This window comes from Carex rostrata, chromosome 14, assembly GCF_964058835.1.
Source record: "Carex rostrata chromosome 14, lpCarRost1.2, whole genome shotgun sequence".
Lineage (NCBI taxonomy): Eukaryota > Viridiplantae > Streptophyta > Magnoliopsida > Poales > Cyperaceae > Carex > Carex rostrata.
In genome coordinates this window covers 3,894,464-3,915,469 of record NC_135931.1, presented here as the reverse complement: position 1 = coordinate 3,915,469, position 21,006 = coordinate 3,894,464, and the positions used below count along the sequence as shown (strand labels likewise).

The following is a 21,006-nucleotide window of genomic DNA, read 5'->3' as shown; positions in this document are numbered from 1 at the left end:
ATATATATATATATAGAGTACGGCTAACACGCTTCCTCTAGCATATGGGCCGAAATGCTTCCGGTGGAAATTTGAAATTTCAAAATCCAAAAAGTCGATCTGAACCGTTCATCTTCTTCTCCATATTAATATCTGCTTGGAGACCAAATTTTACATTTTTCTGAAATTTTTTACTATTTATTAAGCCACTTTGAAAATCGCTGATCCAATGGTTTTACTGTTTTGTTAAGCCACCGTTGGATCAGCGATTTTCAAAGTGGCTTAATAAATAGTAAAAAAATTCAGAAAAATGTAAAATTTGGTCTCCAAGCAGATATTAATATGGAGAAGGAGATGAACGGTTCAGATCGACTTTTTGGATTTTGAAATTTCAAATTTCCACCGGAAGCATTTCGGCCCATATGCTAGAGGAAGCGCGTTAGCCGTACTCTATATATATATATATATATATATATATATATATATATAGTTGAGATGGGCTATGGTGCATTGCAATGCATAGGCCATGGTATGCATTGGACCATAAATCACCGATTCAAAGTCCAAATGATCGATCCAAACCGTTCATCTTGTTCTCCATATTAATATGTGCTTGGAGATCAAATTTTACATTTTTTGGAATTTTTTTACTATTTATTAAGCCACTTTGAAAATCGCTGATCCAACGGTGGCTTCTGATTTTACTGTTCCAAACAGTCACCGTTGGATCAGCGATTTTCAAAGTGGCTTAATAAATAGTAAAAAAATTCCAAAAAATGTAAAATTTGGTCTCCAAGCACATATTAATATGGAGAACAAGATGAACGGTTTGGATCGATCATTTGGACTTTGAATCGGTGATTTATGGTCCAATGCACACCATGGCCTATGCATTGCAATGCACCATAGCCCATCTCTATATAGTTAAGCCACCGTTGGATCAACAATTTTGTAAAATACTTAATAAATAGTAAACAAATTCAGAAAAATGTAAAATTTGGTCTCCAAGCACATATTAATATGGAGAACAAGATGAACGGTTCGGATCGACCATTTGGATTTTAAAAAGTCAAATTTGGACTGTATGTATTTCGGTCCATATACATTCGAATGCACATTAGTCACTCTATATATATATATATATAGATGGGCTGTGGTGCATTGCAATGCATGGGCACCCTTGTGCATTGGACTATAAATCACCGATTCAAAGTCCAAATGATCGATCCAAACTGTCAATCTTCTTCTCCATATTAATATGTGCTTGGAGACCAAATTTTACATTTTTTTTGGAATTTGTTTACTATTTATTAAGCCACTTTGAAAATCTGAAAATCTGGGTGAACAGTCAAAACAGTAAAATTTTCTGGACCACCGGATCGGCGATTTTCAAAGTGGCTTAATAAATAGTAAAAAAATTCCAAAAAATGTAAAATTTGGTCTCCAAGCACATCTTAATATATAGATCGCATCTAACGATTTGGATTGACTATTCGAACTTTAAAAATGGAGAAAAAATATTATGGTGCATTTGGGTGCACAAAAATTTGGGTGCATTTGAACCCCTCCTCTTTCTTTAAACAATCTCTCTCATCACATACTCATCTTTTACACTTTTTTTAAGGTGAATTTTTTTCTTTGTTCAATGTCACTCATATTTCCGACGATTTGTGAAAATTTTTGCGAATCTAAAATCACAATTGTTTTCTACGCAATTTTTTTTTTCAAATGAGATCCATGATGAAGTACTTTTGAGTTATCTGTTGTGCAAGTATTCATACCTCGTAATGCAAGTATTCATATGTCGTCGTGCAAGTATTAATAACTCATCACGATCCCAATCCAGACCGCATCACCTCCAACTTTCTATCCACTGGCTCCTACCGATCCGCCGACAACAAGGCTTTTCAGGTTGTCACGTGCGATTTATGAATACTTGCATGATGTGTTATGAATACTTGCTCGGTGTGAGATGAATACTTGCTCGACGAGGTATGAAACTTGAATGACGAGATATGAATAATTGCGTGACGGACAACTCGAAAGTATGTCATCATGGATCTCATTTGAAAGAGAAAATTACGTAAAAGACGTTCGTGGTTTTAGATTCACAAATTTTCTCACAGATCGTCAAAAATATTGGCGGAATTGAACAGAGAAAAAAATCCACCTTTAAAAACGTGTAAAAGATGGGTGTGTGATGTATCCATTTTTTTAAATACTTAATATCTAAGAAGGTATAAATATTTGATATATTATATATTAACACTTGCGTGCATATGTATTCATATTTGCGCGCGTTAGTTGTAAAATCTATCAAATATTAGGATGTCCCTTAAGTAGTTAGTGGTCCACCCAGTAAATGAGTGGTCCTCCACTTAATAACCGACAATGCCGTATTTTGTTTTGTCTTTTAGTGTTGAAAGTTGTGGTCTCTCTTAATTAGCGGTCAATAAAGATAGTTATTAACCAGAAAATAAATTGAGGAAATGAAGTGGGGGATAATTAGTCGATCCCTATAATTATATAGTGCAGTGAAAGAGTGTTCCACGTCATATTACAGGAAGAAAGAAAAGATAATAACTAAGGTTACAACAAATCTATATAAAAAAAAAATTATAAATTATATACAAAAAAAAACTGTCTTTTTTTTTAAAGAAGTCATGATGCAAAAAAACCAAAGGTTTAAATAGCGTTTATCGCGTCATAGTGGACCGATTAAAAAAACAGCGCTATGCCCAAATAGAGCCGCTATAGCGCAGAATAGCGCTGATAGCTTTTATAGTCTGAAAACGCTATAGTGTCGCTATAGCGCGCTATTTAGAACCTTGATAAAAACATTAAAAAAGAAAAGAAAAAAGACTAAGGAGCCTTCAGGTGTAAGCGTAACCAATCTGCCTCCATTAATTAAGCCTAAATCAAGAGTTAATTAAGGTCTCGCACTGGCTTTGTGAAATCCATCCTAGGTAGGAGTGCAAACGGGTTGGATATTATCTGGTCTTATCTGAAAATTAAATATGAATATTTGATATCCGATATTCGAATATCTGTGCAGATATAAATACAGATATGATTTTAAATTTTAATTATCAGTATTTAAATAGTAGATATATATCATATAGTTTAATATATATTATGAAAAAATTATATTTTTTTAGAGAAGTAGCATTGCTACCAATTTTCATTAAAATGAAAACCAAAATATTATATTATCGGTGCCACTAAGTTAATACCAGCTACACACGTACCACAAAATACCTAGGAACTACCATCCAACAATCACATAAAGACCAACAACATAAAAAAAAAACAACCTACAGCTAGCTAACAATCCAGAAAAACACAATAAATATTAGCAGCAGCTATAATAGTAAAAATTTATATAATTCATTATTATAAAAAAGGCTATCCGTATCCGATTCATATTTATATCAGTCTAATATCCAATCCATATCGTATCCGTATCCGAAAAATAGAAACGAATACGGATATTGTTTTACCACTATCCCGTTTGCACCCCTTTCTGGGCCTCACTTTATATAATTGCTAATTATTTTATATGTTTAAATTTTTACATAATATAACTCTTCCAACATGTACCTACAGAGATGGAGGCAAAAATTCCTTTTGTGAGGATTGCTGGTCTTCATATTAAACGTCACAATTACATTATTTATAAAAATACGAGGTTCAAATAGTAACAATTGTTTAATATTTTGTGGTCAATAATATTATATACACCTACTAATTTGTCTAAATAAAAATAAAGAAAACCACTAATTTTTTTTTTTGTGCATGTAGAAATTTGTCTTGAAAAATATGATCAATGGAAAATCAGACAGCGATGTTTTTATTGAGACAATAGCGAAAAGCCCTCTTGGGAGCAGGAGGTGTTCTTTAGTAAAATGGCAAAGGTGAAGATCTCTTCGATCTCGTTCGACTCTGATCCATTTCTCGCCATGGAAGAGTCTCTTTTGGTTTTCAAATTATTTTCTATAGAGCAATTCTGGGTTTCAAATGAGAAGCCTGAAGTCATGCTGGGTACAATACAATCGTACCAGCTGGTTTGGAATGAAAACATTTGGTGCTTGAACACATGCAATGCACGCATTCACCATTTTGATACACTGAAACGCACGAGGGAACCATCTAGGTTTCATATGTTGTTATCCCACGCGTCTAGTCGCATGCTTCTATCTGATTAAAGCTTACGAACATACCGGAAACAAGTGTAAAACTGTCAAATATTAAAAAATCCGGAATAGGCAAAAAGAGTTCGTTCTCACGCAATTAGCTAGAACAGTGCAATTACGAAAGAGCTCAACTGATTTATTTGATGGCACTTATCTTAAGGTTCTAATGCTCAAAATGAAAAAAAAAAACAACAAAACATTTGAACGTCAATACATGATTGAGCATAGTACAACTTCATTAGAATGGAGCCTAGAACCGTAAGCCATCCAGTACTATAATGAATTAAGAAGAAAACACACACCTAAAAAGTAATGCATACAACAGGTTAGCAAAGTCTTGAAATAGTGGATCTTAAATCTAAACTCAATAATGAACGATCAATTTAAGTTAACAGAATCAATTTAAATTGCTAGAAAAAAAAAATACACCCTGGAATTATGAAGTTACCATAGTGAACAAATTTATAAATAATATAAAAATGTACTACCCATAGGATAAATCTATGTCACCTCTCATCTTTTTCTGAAAAGGAGGGTTGTTATCTTTATGATTAGAACAGGAATTCCTAATAAGCAAGTTCTTGACAAGTACACAAGTCTTGCTAAATTTATCAGATTAAAATTTAACATAATTTTATACAACACATTTGATGTGAAAGAATTTTTCACGCAGTCCTCTTATAAATCAAGCTACTTTATTTATAGCTGAATAAAATAAGAATATTGAGATTTGCAGTTCATGCAGAAAAAGAGAGCTATACATGAAACCGTATTTACGGCAAGTATCAAGTGAAACAAATACACAAGAGGTTGGGACTAAACTCACTTGCTTGAGATATATCAGATAGCTGACGAACATGCAAGCCAACAAGATCAGCAGATCCCTCCCTTTCAGGCTTTAGATGTGTTATTTCCTATGACAGACTCTTCAAGCAAAGTCCAATTGTACAAAATTGAATTCACTCGAATGGACTCAGGCAGACTGTAGCTGCTTGCTCTTTACTCTCTCAAACTCAGAACAAGCCTCTGGTGTATCTTCTTCGCTTGGTGGCACTAACTGCCAGAATAGCGGGAGATATGCCTCCCACTCTTGCAAGATTGCAGCACCCTTCTGACTTCCAGTTTTTTCCTTCAAGAAGAAACAGATAAGAATTACATATATAATAGAATTGAGATATAGAATCCATGAATGAATGAGGAGCTATATTATGCTTACAACATAAGACTCTATCAAACCCTTTAGTTGCATCTGTCCAGCAGGAGCATTCACTCTCTGGATCTTCACTATCTCCTTGTTGACCTGCTTACAATAATTAGTTAGGACAAAAAAAATGATGCCTTCCACAAACATGCATCATTAGACCCCATGCAATCATGTAAAGTTGTACTTGTGACGGAAAGCAGTCCTTGCATATTTTAAGTTGGTCTGGGCATACTTGGGCATGTTCTTATCTGAGAAAATTTTTGTATTGCATAAAACCTAGTAGGAATTGCATGTACTCCTACTTTTTCTAGATTGTTAAATCCCAAGATTCCATTCTAACTCAGTATATGTATGATTTGCATTCCAATTACACAACCAAGAAAATAACCTCTGTCATGTTATTACGGGATCACTGGACCAAAAAGATTATAATTAACTTATTCCAGCCACATATTTAGCAAGACAATAGGAACAGCAAACAAATTCATAGTACATACCTTAGGAATGAGTGAGTCATCTTCATCAAGAATATAAGCTAGGCCACCTGTCATGCCGGCAGCAACATTTCTTCCAACCCTGTTTAAAAAAAATGTTATTTGATAATAGAAAAGTAAGTAGTTAGGTCCTAGAATGCAGGCTTCAATTTTTCTTAGACCAGGAGTGTACTTGTTCTATCTATAAATGTATGTCTTCCTAAAGTTAAATTTGTTTCGAAATTTCCAAAGAATTTCAAACATCCATCTATTACTACTACTGTTAACAGTGATAGACATTTAAATTCAGAAAGAAATAAACATACTTTCCAAGTACTACAACACAACCACCGGTCATATACTCACAGCAGTGGTCTCCAGTGCCCTCCACCACTGCATATGCAAGAGAGTTTCTCACAGCAAATCGCTCCCCTGCCTTCCCTCTTACAAACACTTGCCCCCCAGTAGCACCATACAAACATGTGTTACCGACAATTGTGGCATCCTCTGGGCAGAACCCAGTAGTCTCAACTGGGACCACCACTAACTCCCCACCAGCCATGCCCTACAAATGATAATATTTGTTAATATAAAAAAAGGGAGAAATAGGAGTTTGAATTATGAAGAAACTAAGTAGCTCAAACAGGCATGACTGCATGAAAATGATTTATTGGGAAGAAACTCAATTACAAAATGTAATCAATTTAATACAAACCAGTGAACAGAAAAATCAGAAACAAAGTAACAAAAACTTGAATTGTGGAAAGCATAGAACAATTAGTAAATAAAATCACAATAAGCAAGTTAACACAAGTCACCTTTCCAACATAGTCATTAGCCTCTCCAACCAGACGAATGTTCATTCCAGGAGTAAGGAAGCAAGCAAAGGACTGTCCCGCACTCCCAAGAAAGCTACATGTTACAGATAATATTACTAATATAAATAATCTTATTATACCACAGATGCACTGGAAGCAGGACATGCTACCAAATTTTGGGTTTTACATTACATTCTGTTTACCCCATTACTTAATTTGTTTTACATTTGTGTTCACTTTATTACATATTTGTTCATTTATTTTTCATGTGACCCTGGGGAGGAGGACAGGGTTGCCTAGACTATACATTTTAGTATCAATTAAACAACAAAGCAAGCATGGAAGAATATTAAAAGCTGAAGAAAAAGGAAAGAAAAAGGGAAAAATTAAAACCAGGCTTGAGTTACAAATATCACTGCTGACAGGTGCTGCTAATCCTTAGAGAAGAGTAAAATAGAAATGTTTAAAAGAACTCAAAAACATACGTCAGATTAAGCTGACCGGCAAAACCAGTATCTCCATACTTCTTTGCAATAACACCAGCAACTCGCCCACAAACAGCACGATCAACATTGTAAATTTCTATGGTCTTGGAAACCTCCTTTTCATGCTCAATGGCATCAACTATCTGCAAAGTGATGTGATTTCCAGAAAAAAAAAAAACTAATTAAAACTTTTCGACATAACTTGAGAATTGTATATAGCTCACAAGCTTTCTCAAGAGACATTTCGAGGGACAAATTTTGAAACTACAAGTTAAGGCAGTAAAGTTAATAAAGATTATTGAATATTTACAGCTACATGTCCCGAAGAACATATTACAGAAAGCAACCCCAAATTGACAACTTATATGCTGCAAATATATACTCGTACAAGATATGTAGACAAAATACTTAGGCAAAGCAAAATAGTAAACATTAATTTAAGATATTACCTCAGGGTCTGATAGGATGGTCTCATCCAAAACAGGACCATTGGTATGCACTTCTTGCTTCCTTATCTGAGTGCTGCTCAATGCTGGCAAGCCAACATTCTGGATCATTAAAAAGCAGCAAACTTTATCAGTGTTAAACAAATAAACTGATGCATGGACAAATTTGTTATTTGTTTTCAACAATTTAATGTAAAAAGCCATACCGACATAATGTAGCTAAGATCAACATGTAGAGTTTTCATCAAAGGGATGTGCTTTGCTTTCAACAGATCTGTGTGTCCAATAATGTCATCCAGTTTCTCATAACCCAACTGAGCCAAAGTTGCCCTCACCTAGAAAAATAATTTTACTATGGATGAATGACGGAGCAATTATCAAAGGATGCCAAAATTTACAGTGAAACACATCCAACCAAGGGTTGCCAACTTCACCATATCAGACAAAGGCCCAAACCAGTATTGTTTTAACGAGGATATACTTCTGGCTTTGTGTTTTATCTAAATGTATTAAAGCATAACTAAGCACATCTACTTTGTCCATTTCTTCAAATTTATTTTTTTTTAACTACCCCAACTTGTTTGGGACTAAAGGCTTGGTTGTTGGTATTCTGGGTTCTAAAAAATCTGACACTAAAGAATGACCCAGTACCTCTTCAGCAACATACAGAAAGTAATTAACCAGATCACCCGGAACACCAGGGAAGCGAGCACGGAGTTCTTCTCTCTGTATCATTAAAGTAACAATAAAGATCATATAAAATGGAAGAAAAGCATAAACAAATGAATCTAATAAAAAATAAAAAAATTTGTAACAACCTGACTCGCAACGCCAACTGGACAGTTGTTGGTATGGCATATACGGGCCATGACACAGCCTGTAGCTATCATGGCCACCGACCCAAACCCATACTCATCAGCACCCATAACTGCAGCCATCAGGACATCAAAGCCGCTCTTGAATCCACCATCAACTCTGAGGACCACCCGTTCCCTTAACCCGTTTTGAATGAGAGTCTGCACAAGGTATACAAATTATAAAAACATAAAATTCCAATTCTTGATATAGATTATAGAAGTTCTGTTAGGCACTTGGATAGATTGCCTTTGCAGTCTTTAGTTTTTGTTCTTTTCTCAATTCAGGATTAATTTCGCTTCCAATTAACTAAAGTTAGCAGCTAGGCTCACTCACAAAATAACAGAAAGTTGGAAATACAAAATCCAGCAGAAACTTGAATAGAATTTACCTGATGAGTTTCAGTTAAACCGAGCTCCCAGGGACCACCAGCATGCTTGATTGAGCTTATTGGGCTAGCACCGGTTCCTCCATCATGTCCAGATATCTGTAATACACAGAAACACCTTTAGAAGTTTAAACAGACCATTAGAAGTAAATTCATATTTTTAGTATTTAGGTTATCAAACATTCTTTTGGTGAAATGGCTAACGATTTAGCAACAAAAGAAATTGCAGGGGTAGATTCTTACCTGTATAACATCTGCATTTCCTTTGGCTACACCAGAGGCTACAGTTCCAATGCCAGCCTCAGCTACAAGCTTGACAGAAACTTTTGCTCGGGGATTGATCTGTTCATTTGTGAAGTAAAAGTATAAGGAAACAGAAGGATATTGAAAATTTAACCCCCTCGGACTTCCTTTTAATTTAAAAACTCTGATGCTTCATCTGCTTTTGAGGTCTTCACCCTATTCCCTCAGATGTATCGCTTTATTTTTCAGCTCGCTAAAAACATGCCTTTCTGTTCGAGGCATTTCACATATGTTATACAAATCTCAAATATAGATTTACTTCCAGTTACCTGATGAAGGTCATAAATTAACTGCGCAAGATCCTCAATGGAATAGATGTCATGGTGTGGGGGTGGAGAAATCAGAGGCACTCCGGGCTTGGAGTTCCTTAGCCGTGCAATATAAGCACTGACCTTCTTCCCTGGCAATTGGCCCCCTTCTCCTGGCTTGGCCCCTTGTGCAATTTTGATCTCCAGTTGTTCAGCATTCACTAAAAATGTTGGGGTCACTCCAAAACGCCCAGAAGCCACCTAAATTATTGTTTTACCCCTTATTTGTATTTGCTTAAGCATATTCAGAAGCCAAAATAAATGAAAGATCCAAATAGGGATGTTCTTGCACCAATACAACTGATAACAATTGTTGGTACTGATACATACTACAGCACAACAGATAACAGTCGGCAGTACTGATACTTACTAATACCAGCAAGTCATGCAAGATCTAAGCTTCCTTGAAGCAATATTAGTATAGTCGTAACAACAGTCAAATTAGGACGTAATTTATCAGAAAAATATCAAAGTTGAGATACCAACAAAAGCACTTCAGATTATCGAAACTACCCAACATCAAAATGCTGAAGCAAAATGCAAAATAAAATCTAAAAGAAGTCAAAGGGACAATATCTTTATTGCCTGTACCTGCTTGATAGCACTTGTAGCTGTGTCACCATTCTGAAGTCCCTTGAGATGAGGAAGTGTAGGTGAGTACCCATCTTCTACATCAGTTAGTGGACTCCAGCGAATTGGATCCTGGATAATAAATGGAGTTCCCATAAACATAATTTATACAATTGCTAAATATTTAAGACCAACTTCAGTAAAAAGCTTTTGGACTAGCAGAAAGGGAAAAAAAAAAATTATATTAAGAAATTTATTCATAATAAACTAAAAGTCGTACAGGACAAAATGAACGAGTACAGCAAAAAGTAGATTTTAATGATTATAAGGTAATGCTATCGCCTTTTTTCATTGTTCTGTATTATATGTGGTTATCAATGGACAATTAACATGCTATGTTTCCATGCCATTTGCTCAAATATTTGCCTTCCTTTTCTTGAGGGGTTTCAGGTGTTTCACCATAAGACAAACCTATTCAGATTCCATACTAGAGTACCAGTCTTAGTCCAGATATTTCAGGTAATCAAGTTCAATTAGTCTCCAAGTTATAGTTCATAACAGCTGCCTATCATCATAACTAACTGCTACATATAAGACAGTTGGTATAATAATCAGCTTTGCTATTTTTCTTTTCTTTTTTCCTCACCTCACCACCTTCTCCTGAGTTGGACTTTCCACCTATTCTGTTCATGGCAATAGCGATAGCTTCATGGGTTTCTCTTGATATAGCCCCAAGAGACATCCCACCGGTACAGAAACGCTCCACTATGGATGAAGCAGGCTCGACTTTGCCAATAGGGATAGGCACTCGGTCACTCTTAAATTCAAGAAGATCACGGAGAACCTTTGACAAGAGGGGAAAATAAGAAAAAGAAAAAAGTTAACAAGAAGAGAGAGAGAAATAGAGATGCTATTTATATATGCATGTTTGTGCTTTAAATGTTATAAAACTACAATAATGGGTGTGTAAATGCATACATTAACAGGCCGGTTTGCAAGATGTTGCTGGTAGATGGTGTATGCATTGTCACTCTTCTCCCTGATTGCTTTGTGAAGAAGCTTGGACATCTCCGGATTATTCCCATGATATTCACCTGAAAGAGGATGAGAAGTGCTATTATATAAAGCAAAGTGCATCAAATATTGTTTTGAACTGGATGCAAAATGACTCTAGAACGACTTGTTTGATTTAATGTAAGAAAAGATGATAAGAACAATTTTCTTGACATAAGCTTGGCTTTAGCTCTAGGTATCTATTTAATCTACAAAATGTAGGTTGTTTGGTGCACATTTGTTTACTATTGGGGACACTGGGGTCTTGGTGGTATGGAACTAATCTGCTATCAAGGAAATTAAAAAAAAAGGAAGAAAAAAAATGAAAAGGCAAAAAAGGCTCCAAGAAAAGAAATAAATAAGCGGTTGCTGCCAGACTTACCTCCAGGTCTAGATTGAATGAACCCGAAATTTTCTAGTCTCTTTGCAGTATCTTCTGAAAAAGCCTTAACCCAAAATGACAATGTTTCTCTTCCCAACTTCATGATGGACAAAACGAAAGTCAACATTGAGAATTTAAGAATGACCAAGAGGAAAAAATTGAAGAATCAAATTCCAAAGTTTTAATCTTATAGCATGCAAAGAATAGGAACTGCTCGGAAAAATTGTATTAAAACCCAAGGTTTACCTCATCAAGTGTAAGACCTCCAATTTTTGACACACTTCCACAGAAGGCAAGATCAACGACATCTTGTCCCAAGCCATAGATTTCAAAAATTTGAGCGCCACAGTAACTAAGTAAAAGAAGCCCATAGACGATATACAATCACTAACTGTAGATGAAATATAAATTAAATGAGACAACGAGACTCATGAATCCAACAAAATAGTTTCCATTACAAACCTTGAGAGTAATGAGATACCCATTTTTGAAAGAATCTTCATAAGACCTGATTTCACTGCCTGAAATTCACAGACCAATATTAAATTCAAAGCTAAATCTAACAGAATGAATTAATTAGAAAGGTCAAAAGGAGCAATAAAAAGTCAATGAAAGATAGAAGTCAAAAACCTTGCTGAAGTTTCTCTGTGCTTGTTCAATGGTAACTGTAGGCATCTTGCCATTTCGCATCAGATTCACAGTTTTGTTGCTTAATCTCCACTGACGGCATGCTTCTAGTGCAAGATATGGGCACACAGCGCTAAGGAGACAGCAATTATATTCACATAAGATATGGCTCAAAGCACTAAGAAGAAAGAAATTACATTGCAACTGAAAATCAGAAATCTTTTTCCAAGAATTGGATGGGAATAAGACTAAAATCAGATTTTAAGAAATACATATGACTCGAATTCAATCACCAGATTATTTTAGTTGCCCCGACTCCATCATGAAGTTTCACGAGAGAGAGAGAGAGAGAGTTTATAATACCTAAACCAACAGATACTCCAAATTTGTTTTGGTAACTACAGTACTCAGGTATGTACTTCACACCATACCATTAAACACAGCAGTACTATCATTACAGAATACAGGTAACAAAGATTAAATAGCATGTCATTGACCAGTAGTTCTTGAAAGTCATTTAATGCTCGGTTTAGAATTTAAAATCCACAAGTCCCAAAGAGGAGAAAGATCCAACCAATACCACTCCGTATGTGTCCCCTACAAACATTACACACCAACAACTCGACCTCTACAATACTGAAACCAGATGTTGAAATGATGGTATGTAGGTCCAGCAATACTTCTTAGAGAATATTTGTTAAGAAAATAAGGGTATATTATTGTTGTAACAAGAACTTTTAGATTTTACCTGGCACCATATCCAATCAAACAAGCAAAATGGTGCGTACTAAAGCATTGTGCAGTGTCGGCAACGATGGAAGCAGACATTCGCAATCCGTTCTGAATCAAATGCTGATGCACAACACCAACAGCTAGAAGTATTGGTATAGCTGGCTTTGTCGGTTCCTACAATTGATATACATCGAAAGGCATACGTCCACAGGTAAGGTCAGTTTGTTACTTGTTCATAAAAATGTATATTAGTGTGAGTTAGATATCAATATAAATTGCAGAATTTAAAACTACAGATCCTCATTAGTGTACACCGTTAGAAAGGTTTGAAATTAAGCCAGGTTAGGCTTTAGTTAACCCTGCCTTGCAGAATCAATCCTCAACTGTGCATCAGTTGTTTAATTATTTTTTCAAATCAATCCAATTTGCCTTGAATAAACACTGAATTTTGCAATGCTACCTCAGAGAAAGTTTATTTAAGACTCAACCAAACCTATCAAGCTTTGAGTTCAACATCAATTTTACGTCATCAGAAAAAAATTGTTTTGTCAATCCCATGGATAACTAGAAAGGTTTAAAGAACTAGACAGCTCAGTAAATGGTAGTACAGGGAGGAAAAAAAAAAAAAAGCAACTCACAAGTGCCTCGGAGCGGTCAGATAGCACAAGCAGTTGTGAGCCATTGCGGACAGCTGCATCAGCTTCCTCACAAAGCTGCTTTATCTTCCTATGAAGTGATCCATCAAGACCTTTTCGGATATCAAAATATGTTGCTAGCACTTTAGTTTTTAGAGCTGGATCCTTCATCAGAGACTCTAGTTCACCTTCATTCAGTACTGGGCTTGATAGCATGACCTGAAGACATTTTCAAGACACCAATTTGTAAATTAAATTCAGGTTACATATGGTTGCAAACTCACATCACTGGTAACCGTACTGAATAGCAGAGAATATTTTCTATAATAAAAATGTGCATAGGCTACACCAAGGGCAGACTGTTTAAAATAGATCAACGCACGTACATAGCTACTAGAACCTGAATAGCAGAGAACATTACTAGCTGGAGTAGAATAAAACTGACCTGGGAAGCATTCTCAGGTCCAGCGTCCAAGATGTTGCCGCGCTTGCCAATGTTAACCTCGAGAGACATCACTAAACCTTCTCTCAAGGGGTCGATTGGAGGGTTGGTAACCTGAAAGTTATTAATGTCAAGAAACAGATCAATGGATTGTGGTAAAATTAAATACCTGTTCAAATAGAATAACCTTACATAAATACCAACACATGCATCCAAATATGTAGTTTTTATGGGAAAAGGTTTCAAGACAGCTATTCCCAAAATGATTCAAGCTCAATGCTTTATTGTTGATATTGGGCTTATTGGACTTTAGAGCTATTATATAGGAACTCGAAGTACTTCAACAAATGAATAGCATATTCCAAAGGATGATCAACACAACACTTAGCAGAGCTTAACAGAAGCTGGACCAGTAGAACTGATAAACATGTTTTTTAACTCGTAAGTTAACATGGAAATTCAAAATTATCAACACCTAGTTGCCTAACCTGTGCAAACCGCTGCTTGAAATAGTCATACAACATGTGGGGCTTACTCGACAAAACAGCTAATGGAGTGTCATCCCCCATGCAGAAGGTTGGTTCTTTCCCTTGAGATGCCATTGTTTCTATCACCATTTGTACATCTTCACTTGAGTACCCAAATGCCCTAAGACCCAAATCCAGTTGATTTAGAGAGTATGCACTGAACTCAAGTAAATCAAGCAAACTTTAACAAGAAACTCAGCTTTAAGCATAAGTGGATTGTATTCCCTTGAGTGAATTATAGATCTTTGCCAGAACAAGACCAAATCATATTATGAAGAACAAAAAAATCAGAATATCAGAACTATCTACATTTAGTGGTAACCACAATCCAGCGGGAATTATTGTTAACAAAAACTTAAAAAAAAAATAATAAAAAAATAGAAAACACTAACCAATGGCAAACAATACAAGTACATGCATATAATTTGTATGGTTTTTATAATCAAGCAAGAAAACATTTTGCTACTTACTGCTGGTTTCTCAGAACAGTCTCTGTGTCCATGACAACAGATGATAAAAAGTTGACGGGCTTTATACTCCGCATATTTTCCTTTAACCAATTGCCATAGGGCTTTGCCGAAGCCACTCGTTTCTTCACTTCTGTATTCTCAAATACCTAACAAAAACAAACAACCGGATCTTCCTGAGAAAAGCAAGTAGAAAGTAAATGGAAACAGAAAACTTGTGCACACCAGAGTCCTGTATCTATAGACATGATCATGCTTTCAGCTTTACAGACTATTAAAAGAGAAGAGAGAACGAAAGAGCTAACAAATTTCATAGGATTTTCATACTTGGTATATAAATTTCAGATTGGATTTTTGAATAAATGATCCAGTAGACTTGTATAAAACCACATATTTAGCACATAAAAATGACATTCATCATAAATAACCATAGTTCGAGAAAAAACTTGTTCAACAGTCAATAACATAAACAATAATAGCTCACAGCTATAAATATGGCAACATGAAGATCCTCGATTTGGTAGATAAACTAGTGTCAAGGAAACATATATTACTTTGCAAATCTAATTTATTATTTAAACAAATCAGGCAACAAACCTGTCCACTTGGTAGGTCAACTGTAATCATCATTCCTGGGCCCAGTCGTCCTTTCATGATCACATTGGATTCATCCATTGGTAGGACACCAACCTGTCAATCATGATTAAGCAATTTTGTTATTGTGCCAATAACCAACAACAAACAAAACAACACAGAAACCAATTAGTGAGGACTATGGATCCTGTTATCTTACCATAACATTTTAGATGGGTTTTATTGGTTTTAATTGCACACAAACCAATAATCAATGAGAAAAACAAAACACCATAGTAACCAATAAGAGAGGACTACAGATTTCTGTATCTCACCATAACATAGTAGTAGGTGGTACAGCATCCACAATGTCAGGGTACTACTGTGAGCCAAGATTTTGAACTCATTTGATTTCATAGTTTCACCTTCTCTGTAATTGACGTTTTTATGAGGCTAATTATCAACTTCTGGGTAAAAACCCATTAATTACATTAGTATAACAGGTGTGACTATACCATACATTTGATCCAGTTAGTACATAATAACTGATGTAATAGCAAGTATAGAGTATATTGTGACATACCTCCGATGCAACATAAACAATGTCATCCTTCGTTCGCCAATATCTAGCTGGACGAAGTCCATTTCTATCTAGACAGGCTCCCACAGTTTTCCCATCACTATATTTAGAATTATATTAGTCACTATTTAGGATATTATCAATTAACTTTTTCCTTCATTTTCTTCTCTTTTGTCAATCTATAGATTGGTAAGTTACAGAAACGACTTGCTTCATGGCAGATGCACACTGATTAGTAAAATTATGAGCATAGACAACAAAAAAATAAAGACTACATTGAAAGAGATGCAATTAAGGCCTTTAGTTAGCTCAAATACAGTACACTAGATACTGAACTTCAATTAAGCAAAAAAAAAAAAAAAATCAAGACAAAAGGGTTTCCCAAATAAAATTCACTCTTTGAAAAATCACCTAAAGAGAAGCAATGCCGGTCCATCCCAAGCCTCCATTTGTCCTTTGTAATAGTCATAGAAATCAATAACCTAATGCACAAGGAACAAAACAAACAAGATACAATTTTCGATGAATATAATATATCAAATTTATTATGAAAGATATTTGCATGCGCAATGCATGCAAACAAGAACAAGAGCAGAACAAGAAGTGCTTCAAATCAGAACTAAATGTCACCTCAGGGTATTTTATTGACAGTGTTGGGTGATTCTTGTAACCCTCAGGAACAAGGATCATCAGAGCTTCATCAGGATTCCGTCCACTTCTTAGCAATATCTGTAATAAAAAAAATATATATGAAACCAACATTCTAAACTGTGAAGCATGCCAAGGAAAACTGTGAATTATATATCTATGATAAAGGATGCCAGTTCCAGATATCTACTGAACAAGGTGGAGCAGTGCCTGTTTGAGCAAACTTTTCTTTTTCTTTAAATTTTGTATCATCTTGGCTATCTCAGTGTCTAATTGAAGAGTTACCGATACAATCAGCCAAATTGAATTATACCTAACATCAAGCAACTACAAAAGGTGAAGAGAACTAGCACACTCACAAGCTTGATGGGTAAATGGGGTAAGGGCATCCTTAGACATTTGTGGCATCCAAAACCATACCGATTTTGTCAGGCCTGGTACTACTAGTTAGAAATTGGATAATATCTAAAATTAATAACAAAGCATATCACAAATAACATCCATAAAGGCATAAACTATGTAAAAAAAAGTATTCTTACTTCAGCAACACTATCAAGGTTTGCAGAATCAGATGCTTTTGGGTTGCCAACTGGGCACAGCTCATTCTCACGGCCACGCCAAACAGGAGATTGAAGTGTGGCTTCTCGTGACTGCATCCAGTTCAAGTTACCCTAAAGATAAAGGATAAAAGGCTGAATCTTTAGAGATAGGTAGCAAATGAAATAGGCACTATATACAGCATACAAATACTATCCTGTCCCCCTCTCCCCCACCACCACAGAGAATTTGTCTCAATTCTACAATGTCAATTGTTTCGTTTACCCCAGACCACAAATTACATAAGAATCATAGAAAAAATATGACAATTACCAATTCAAAAACACTAACAACTGCAAAAGGTAACATCAGAACAACAATGAAACAATACAAGGAAGCCAATTAGGCTGCATAAATACGCTGGTAGCAGGGGATCAACTGATCAAGTGCCAAGCTGGGCAAGCCGAGTAACATGCATTTATATTTTAGAAGTTAATAGTAAAATAAAGAGCCAATAGTTCAAATACGAAGGGGTTTTCTGTAACTAAACCAACGAATTACTCAAAATCCCTAGAGGAACAGGAAAGAAAGGTATAAACCTGAATTGTATTTATTTCTCCATTGTGTCCAAGCAATCGCATTGGCTGTGCAAGAGGCCATCTGGGGCTCGTATTCGTACTATATCTGCGGTGGTAAATTGCAAAAGGAGAAGTGTAGAGCTCGTCTTGCAGATCCAAGTAGAACTGTCCCAAAACCACAGATCGAAGCATTCCTTTGTACACCACCGTCCTGCTCGACAGAGAGCAAAAATATAGCTCGTCACCCCATGGTGCAGATTTTGATGCACGCTCGACTAATTTGCGAGAGATGTAGAGCTCTCTTTCTACATCATCACCATTGTCTTCATGTGGGACCCGAACAAACACTTGTTGTATGTTAGGCATGGCCTCCTTTGCATAGCGGCCTACTACTGATACATTTGTAGGTACGGGCCTCCACCCAAGAACCTCCAAGCCTTCATCTGAGAATACCTTCATTATCACTGTGAAAGAAACAATTGTTAAGAACTTCAAAATGTGCAGCTTTTATCAGCAAATAAATAAATAAAAAGGGCTGCTTAAAGAAACACACCAATTTGTGGGTAAATCACGAATGAAATTTAGCAAGCAACGTCAGTACAGTTGTTTCAGTGGAGATATTGTACATCATGTTACAGTCTCATCTACAGTTTTTGAAACTCCAAACATTGCTCTTAAACAAAGAGAAGCATTTAACCACCAGAATTAATTAGAAGCGGAAAATACCACCGACTTCTAAAACAATAAGCAATGTTTCCATTAAGGCCCAAACAATATGATACCAAAATATATCGTCCAATCCATGAATCAGCATATTCTCAAGACAGGTCTGAAAGAAGAATGCAACCATACATTACCTTCTTTTGCTTCAGTCATCGAGTTTTCATCTCTGGGCAGAAAAACCATGCCGACACCAGTTTTAGCAGTATCAAAAGGAGGAAGTCCTTGCTGCTTGGCCCAGCTGTTGTAAAGGTCCCACGGTATGGAGGTCATCACCCCGGACCCATCGCCAGAGTCATTGTCGGCCCCACATCCACCACGGTGCTCCATACATCCCAAAGCGATTAATGCATCATTCACTATTTTGTGTGAAGGCACATTCCTCAAGTTTGCTATGAAACCAACGCCGCAGGCTCCTCTTTCTGATATTATGTCACTCAGGTTTGCAACCTGACAACATTGGAATTAATATCATCAGAATTCAGCATTCCTCTAAGAAAGTACCTACAAAGGAACTAACACCTGATACGAATGCCAATTTTGAACTCGATGAAATGCAAATGTATGTTTTTCTTTAGGAACACTTTTCTAACAGCGTCTTGTATGAGCACTACGTGTCTGCATACAAGTTCATGATGATACTAAAGTTCAGATGACTGTCATTTCATGTTTTATTTGTTCAACAACTCCACTGAATGAGGAACTTGTGGATAACTATTTTCACTACACTAAAAAGCTTGCTAAAACCAACTTCGTGAGGATAATTACTTGAAAAGGAATGAAAGAAAACAATTGCTCTAAGTGATCCTACAAAGCCCAGTGTTTAGTCCTCTCAACAAAATAGGTAAGAAAAATCAACATATATCAAAACTTAGCGTCTTCAAGTCCCTTTTTCATAATCGCGCTTCTGAGGATCAGAAACTAAAACCACCACTTAAGTCAACTCCATCGAAAACACTTTGACCAAATAAAACTCCTACCTGGGGCTTTAGATCATCACTGTTCCTTGAACTACCATCAACGGCACGATTCGAGATGCCACCGAGTTGTAGAACTGCGCGAACAGCAGACCGTCCGCCAGTACGGCCTGGCCCACTGTACCTAAGGCGCCTTAATCGGTCATGGCGGCGGCTGGAAACGAAGAAGAGAGAAGTAGAGGGGTGAAAGAGAGTCTTCGTCGGGACGCATCGGTGTAGTGTGTAGGTAGGGTTAGACTGGGGAAGAAGGCTTGCCATTCTTCTTCCCTCCCCCTTGTGGTTTTCGAAGCTAAGCCACACAAGCGAAGAGGAGGGGGTGAGAATATTAGTGGAGAGAGAGCGCGAGAGAGGTGTTTGGCATAAACGAACAAAAGGTTGATCGTGTGGAGGGAAATTGGGAGGACGGGATGAGGATCAGAGGATAGATGTCGAGACTCTAGAGAACGACAAATAGTGCGACCAAGCTGAAAGGAAGTGAGAGGGAGATGGAAAAATGGAAACCAAACAGCTGCTTCCTCTCAGACTCAAATAGTCTCACCTCACGCTGACGTCTACCTGTAACTCCACCGAGGGGCGAGGGAGAAGGGAAATAATTTACAAGTAAAAACAATGTATACAAATCTAACCCTGCCACTTTGTGATATGTTATTGGCGAATATGCAAGTATTAGAGTGAGTCTATGCTATTATGCATGTCACGATTTGGTGTGTAATACGCAGTGTTTTAAAATGCGGTTTTGTTCATGCATGTGGAAGTCCACACTGCATACCGCATATGCGGATTTTAAAATAAAAATTCACGTATATATATATATATATAGAGTTAGGCTGGGTGCTATGGATAGCATAGTGGCCTCTATGCTACGGCTCAATATTCGAGTTTCCAAAATCCAAACGGTCGATCTGAACCGTTCATCTTATTCTCCATATTAATATCTGCTTGGAGACCAAATTTTATAATTTTCTGAATTTTTTTACTATTTATTAAGCCACTTTGAAAATCGCTAATCCAACGGTTTTACTGTTTTGTGCAGCCACCGTTGGATCAACAATTTTGTAAAATACTTAATAAATAGTAAAAAAAATTCAGAAAAATTTAAAATTTGGTCTCCAAACAGATATTAATATGGAGAATAAGATAAACGGTTCGGATCGACCGTTTGGATTTTGAAAACTCGAATATTGAGTCGTAGCATAGAGGCCACTATGCTATCCATAGCACCCCAGCCTAACTCTATATATATATAGAGAGAGAGAGAGAGAGAGTGGCTAAGCTCAAATCGTTTGTTCCTGGGCTCAGGAACAAACGATTGGGTTCTCCAATTTCCGAAGTTCAAACGGCCGATCCAAACCGTTAGATGTTTAATCTATATTAAAATGTGCTTGGATACAAAATTTTATATTTTTTGGAATTTTTTTACTATTTATTAAGAGGGTTTGAAAGTCGCTGTTTTTTTATGGTGCAGAATTTTAATAAAAACAGCAACTTTCAAACCCTCTTAATAAA

General features: G+C 36.3%; 1 protein-coding gene and 1 long non-coding RNA gene across 2 annotated transcripts; both read right to left on the bottom strand.

Moving 5' to 3' along the window:
* Nucleotides 1-4,287: 4,287 nt before the first annotated feature.
* On the bottom strand, nt 4,288-4,729 carry LOC144565052 (uncharacterized). Its single transcript, XR_013514826.1, has 2 exons — nt 4,602-4,729; nt 4,288-4,523 (listed from the first exon to the last, which is right to left on the bottom strand). It is a non-coding gene; the product is annotated as an uncharacterized LOC144565052 (long non-coding RNA).
* A 42-nt stretch (nt 4,730-4,771) lies between these two features.
* On the bottom strand, nt 4,772-20,132 carry LOC144565051 (ferredoxin-dependent glutamate synthase, chloroplastic). Its single transcript, XM_078314680.1, has 33 exons — nt 19,504-20,132; nt 18,661-18,973; nt 17,825-18,267; nt 17,228-17,359; nt 16,671-16,769; nt 16,452-16,522; nt 16,044-16,140; nt 15,485-15,577; nt 14,891-15,036; nt 14,382-14,541; nt 13,897-14,007; nt 13,455-13,670; nt 12,833-12,990; nt 12,088-12,217; nt 11,920-11,978; nt 11,704-11,809; nt 11,458-11,554; nt 11,001-11,116; nt 10,669-10,866; nt 10,044-10,154; nt 9,414-9,653; nt 9,085-9,183; nt 8,845-8,940; nt 8,417-8,614; nt 8,250-8,324; nt 7,805-7,933; nt 7,602-7,700; nt 7,153-7,295; nt 6,668-6,761; nt 6,176-6,414; nt 5,874-5,952; nt 5,389-5,472; nt 4,772-5,301 (listed from the first exon to the last, which is right to left on the bottom strand). The coding sequence occupies exons 1-33, from the start codon at nt 19,756-19,758 to the stop codon at nt 5,146-5,148; spliced, it is 4,842 nt and encodes a 1,613-aa protein (XP_078170806.1). The 5' UTR covers nt 19,759-20,132; the 3' UTR covers nt 4,772-5,145.
* Between the last annotated feature and the right edge of the window lie 874 nt (nt 20,133-21,006).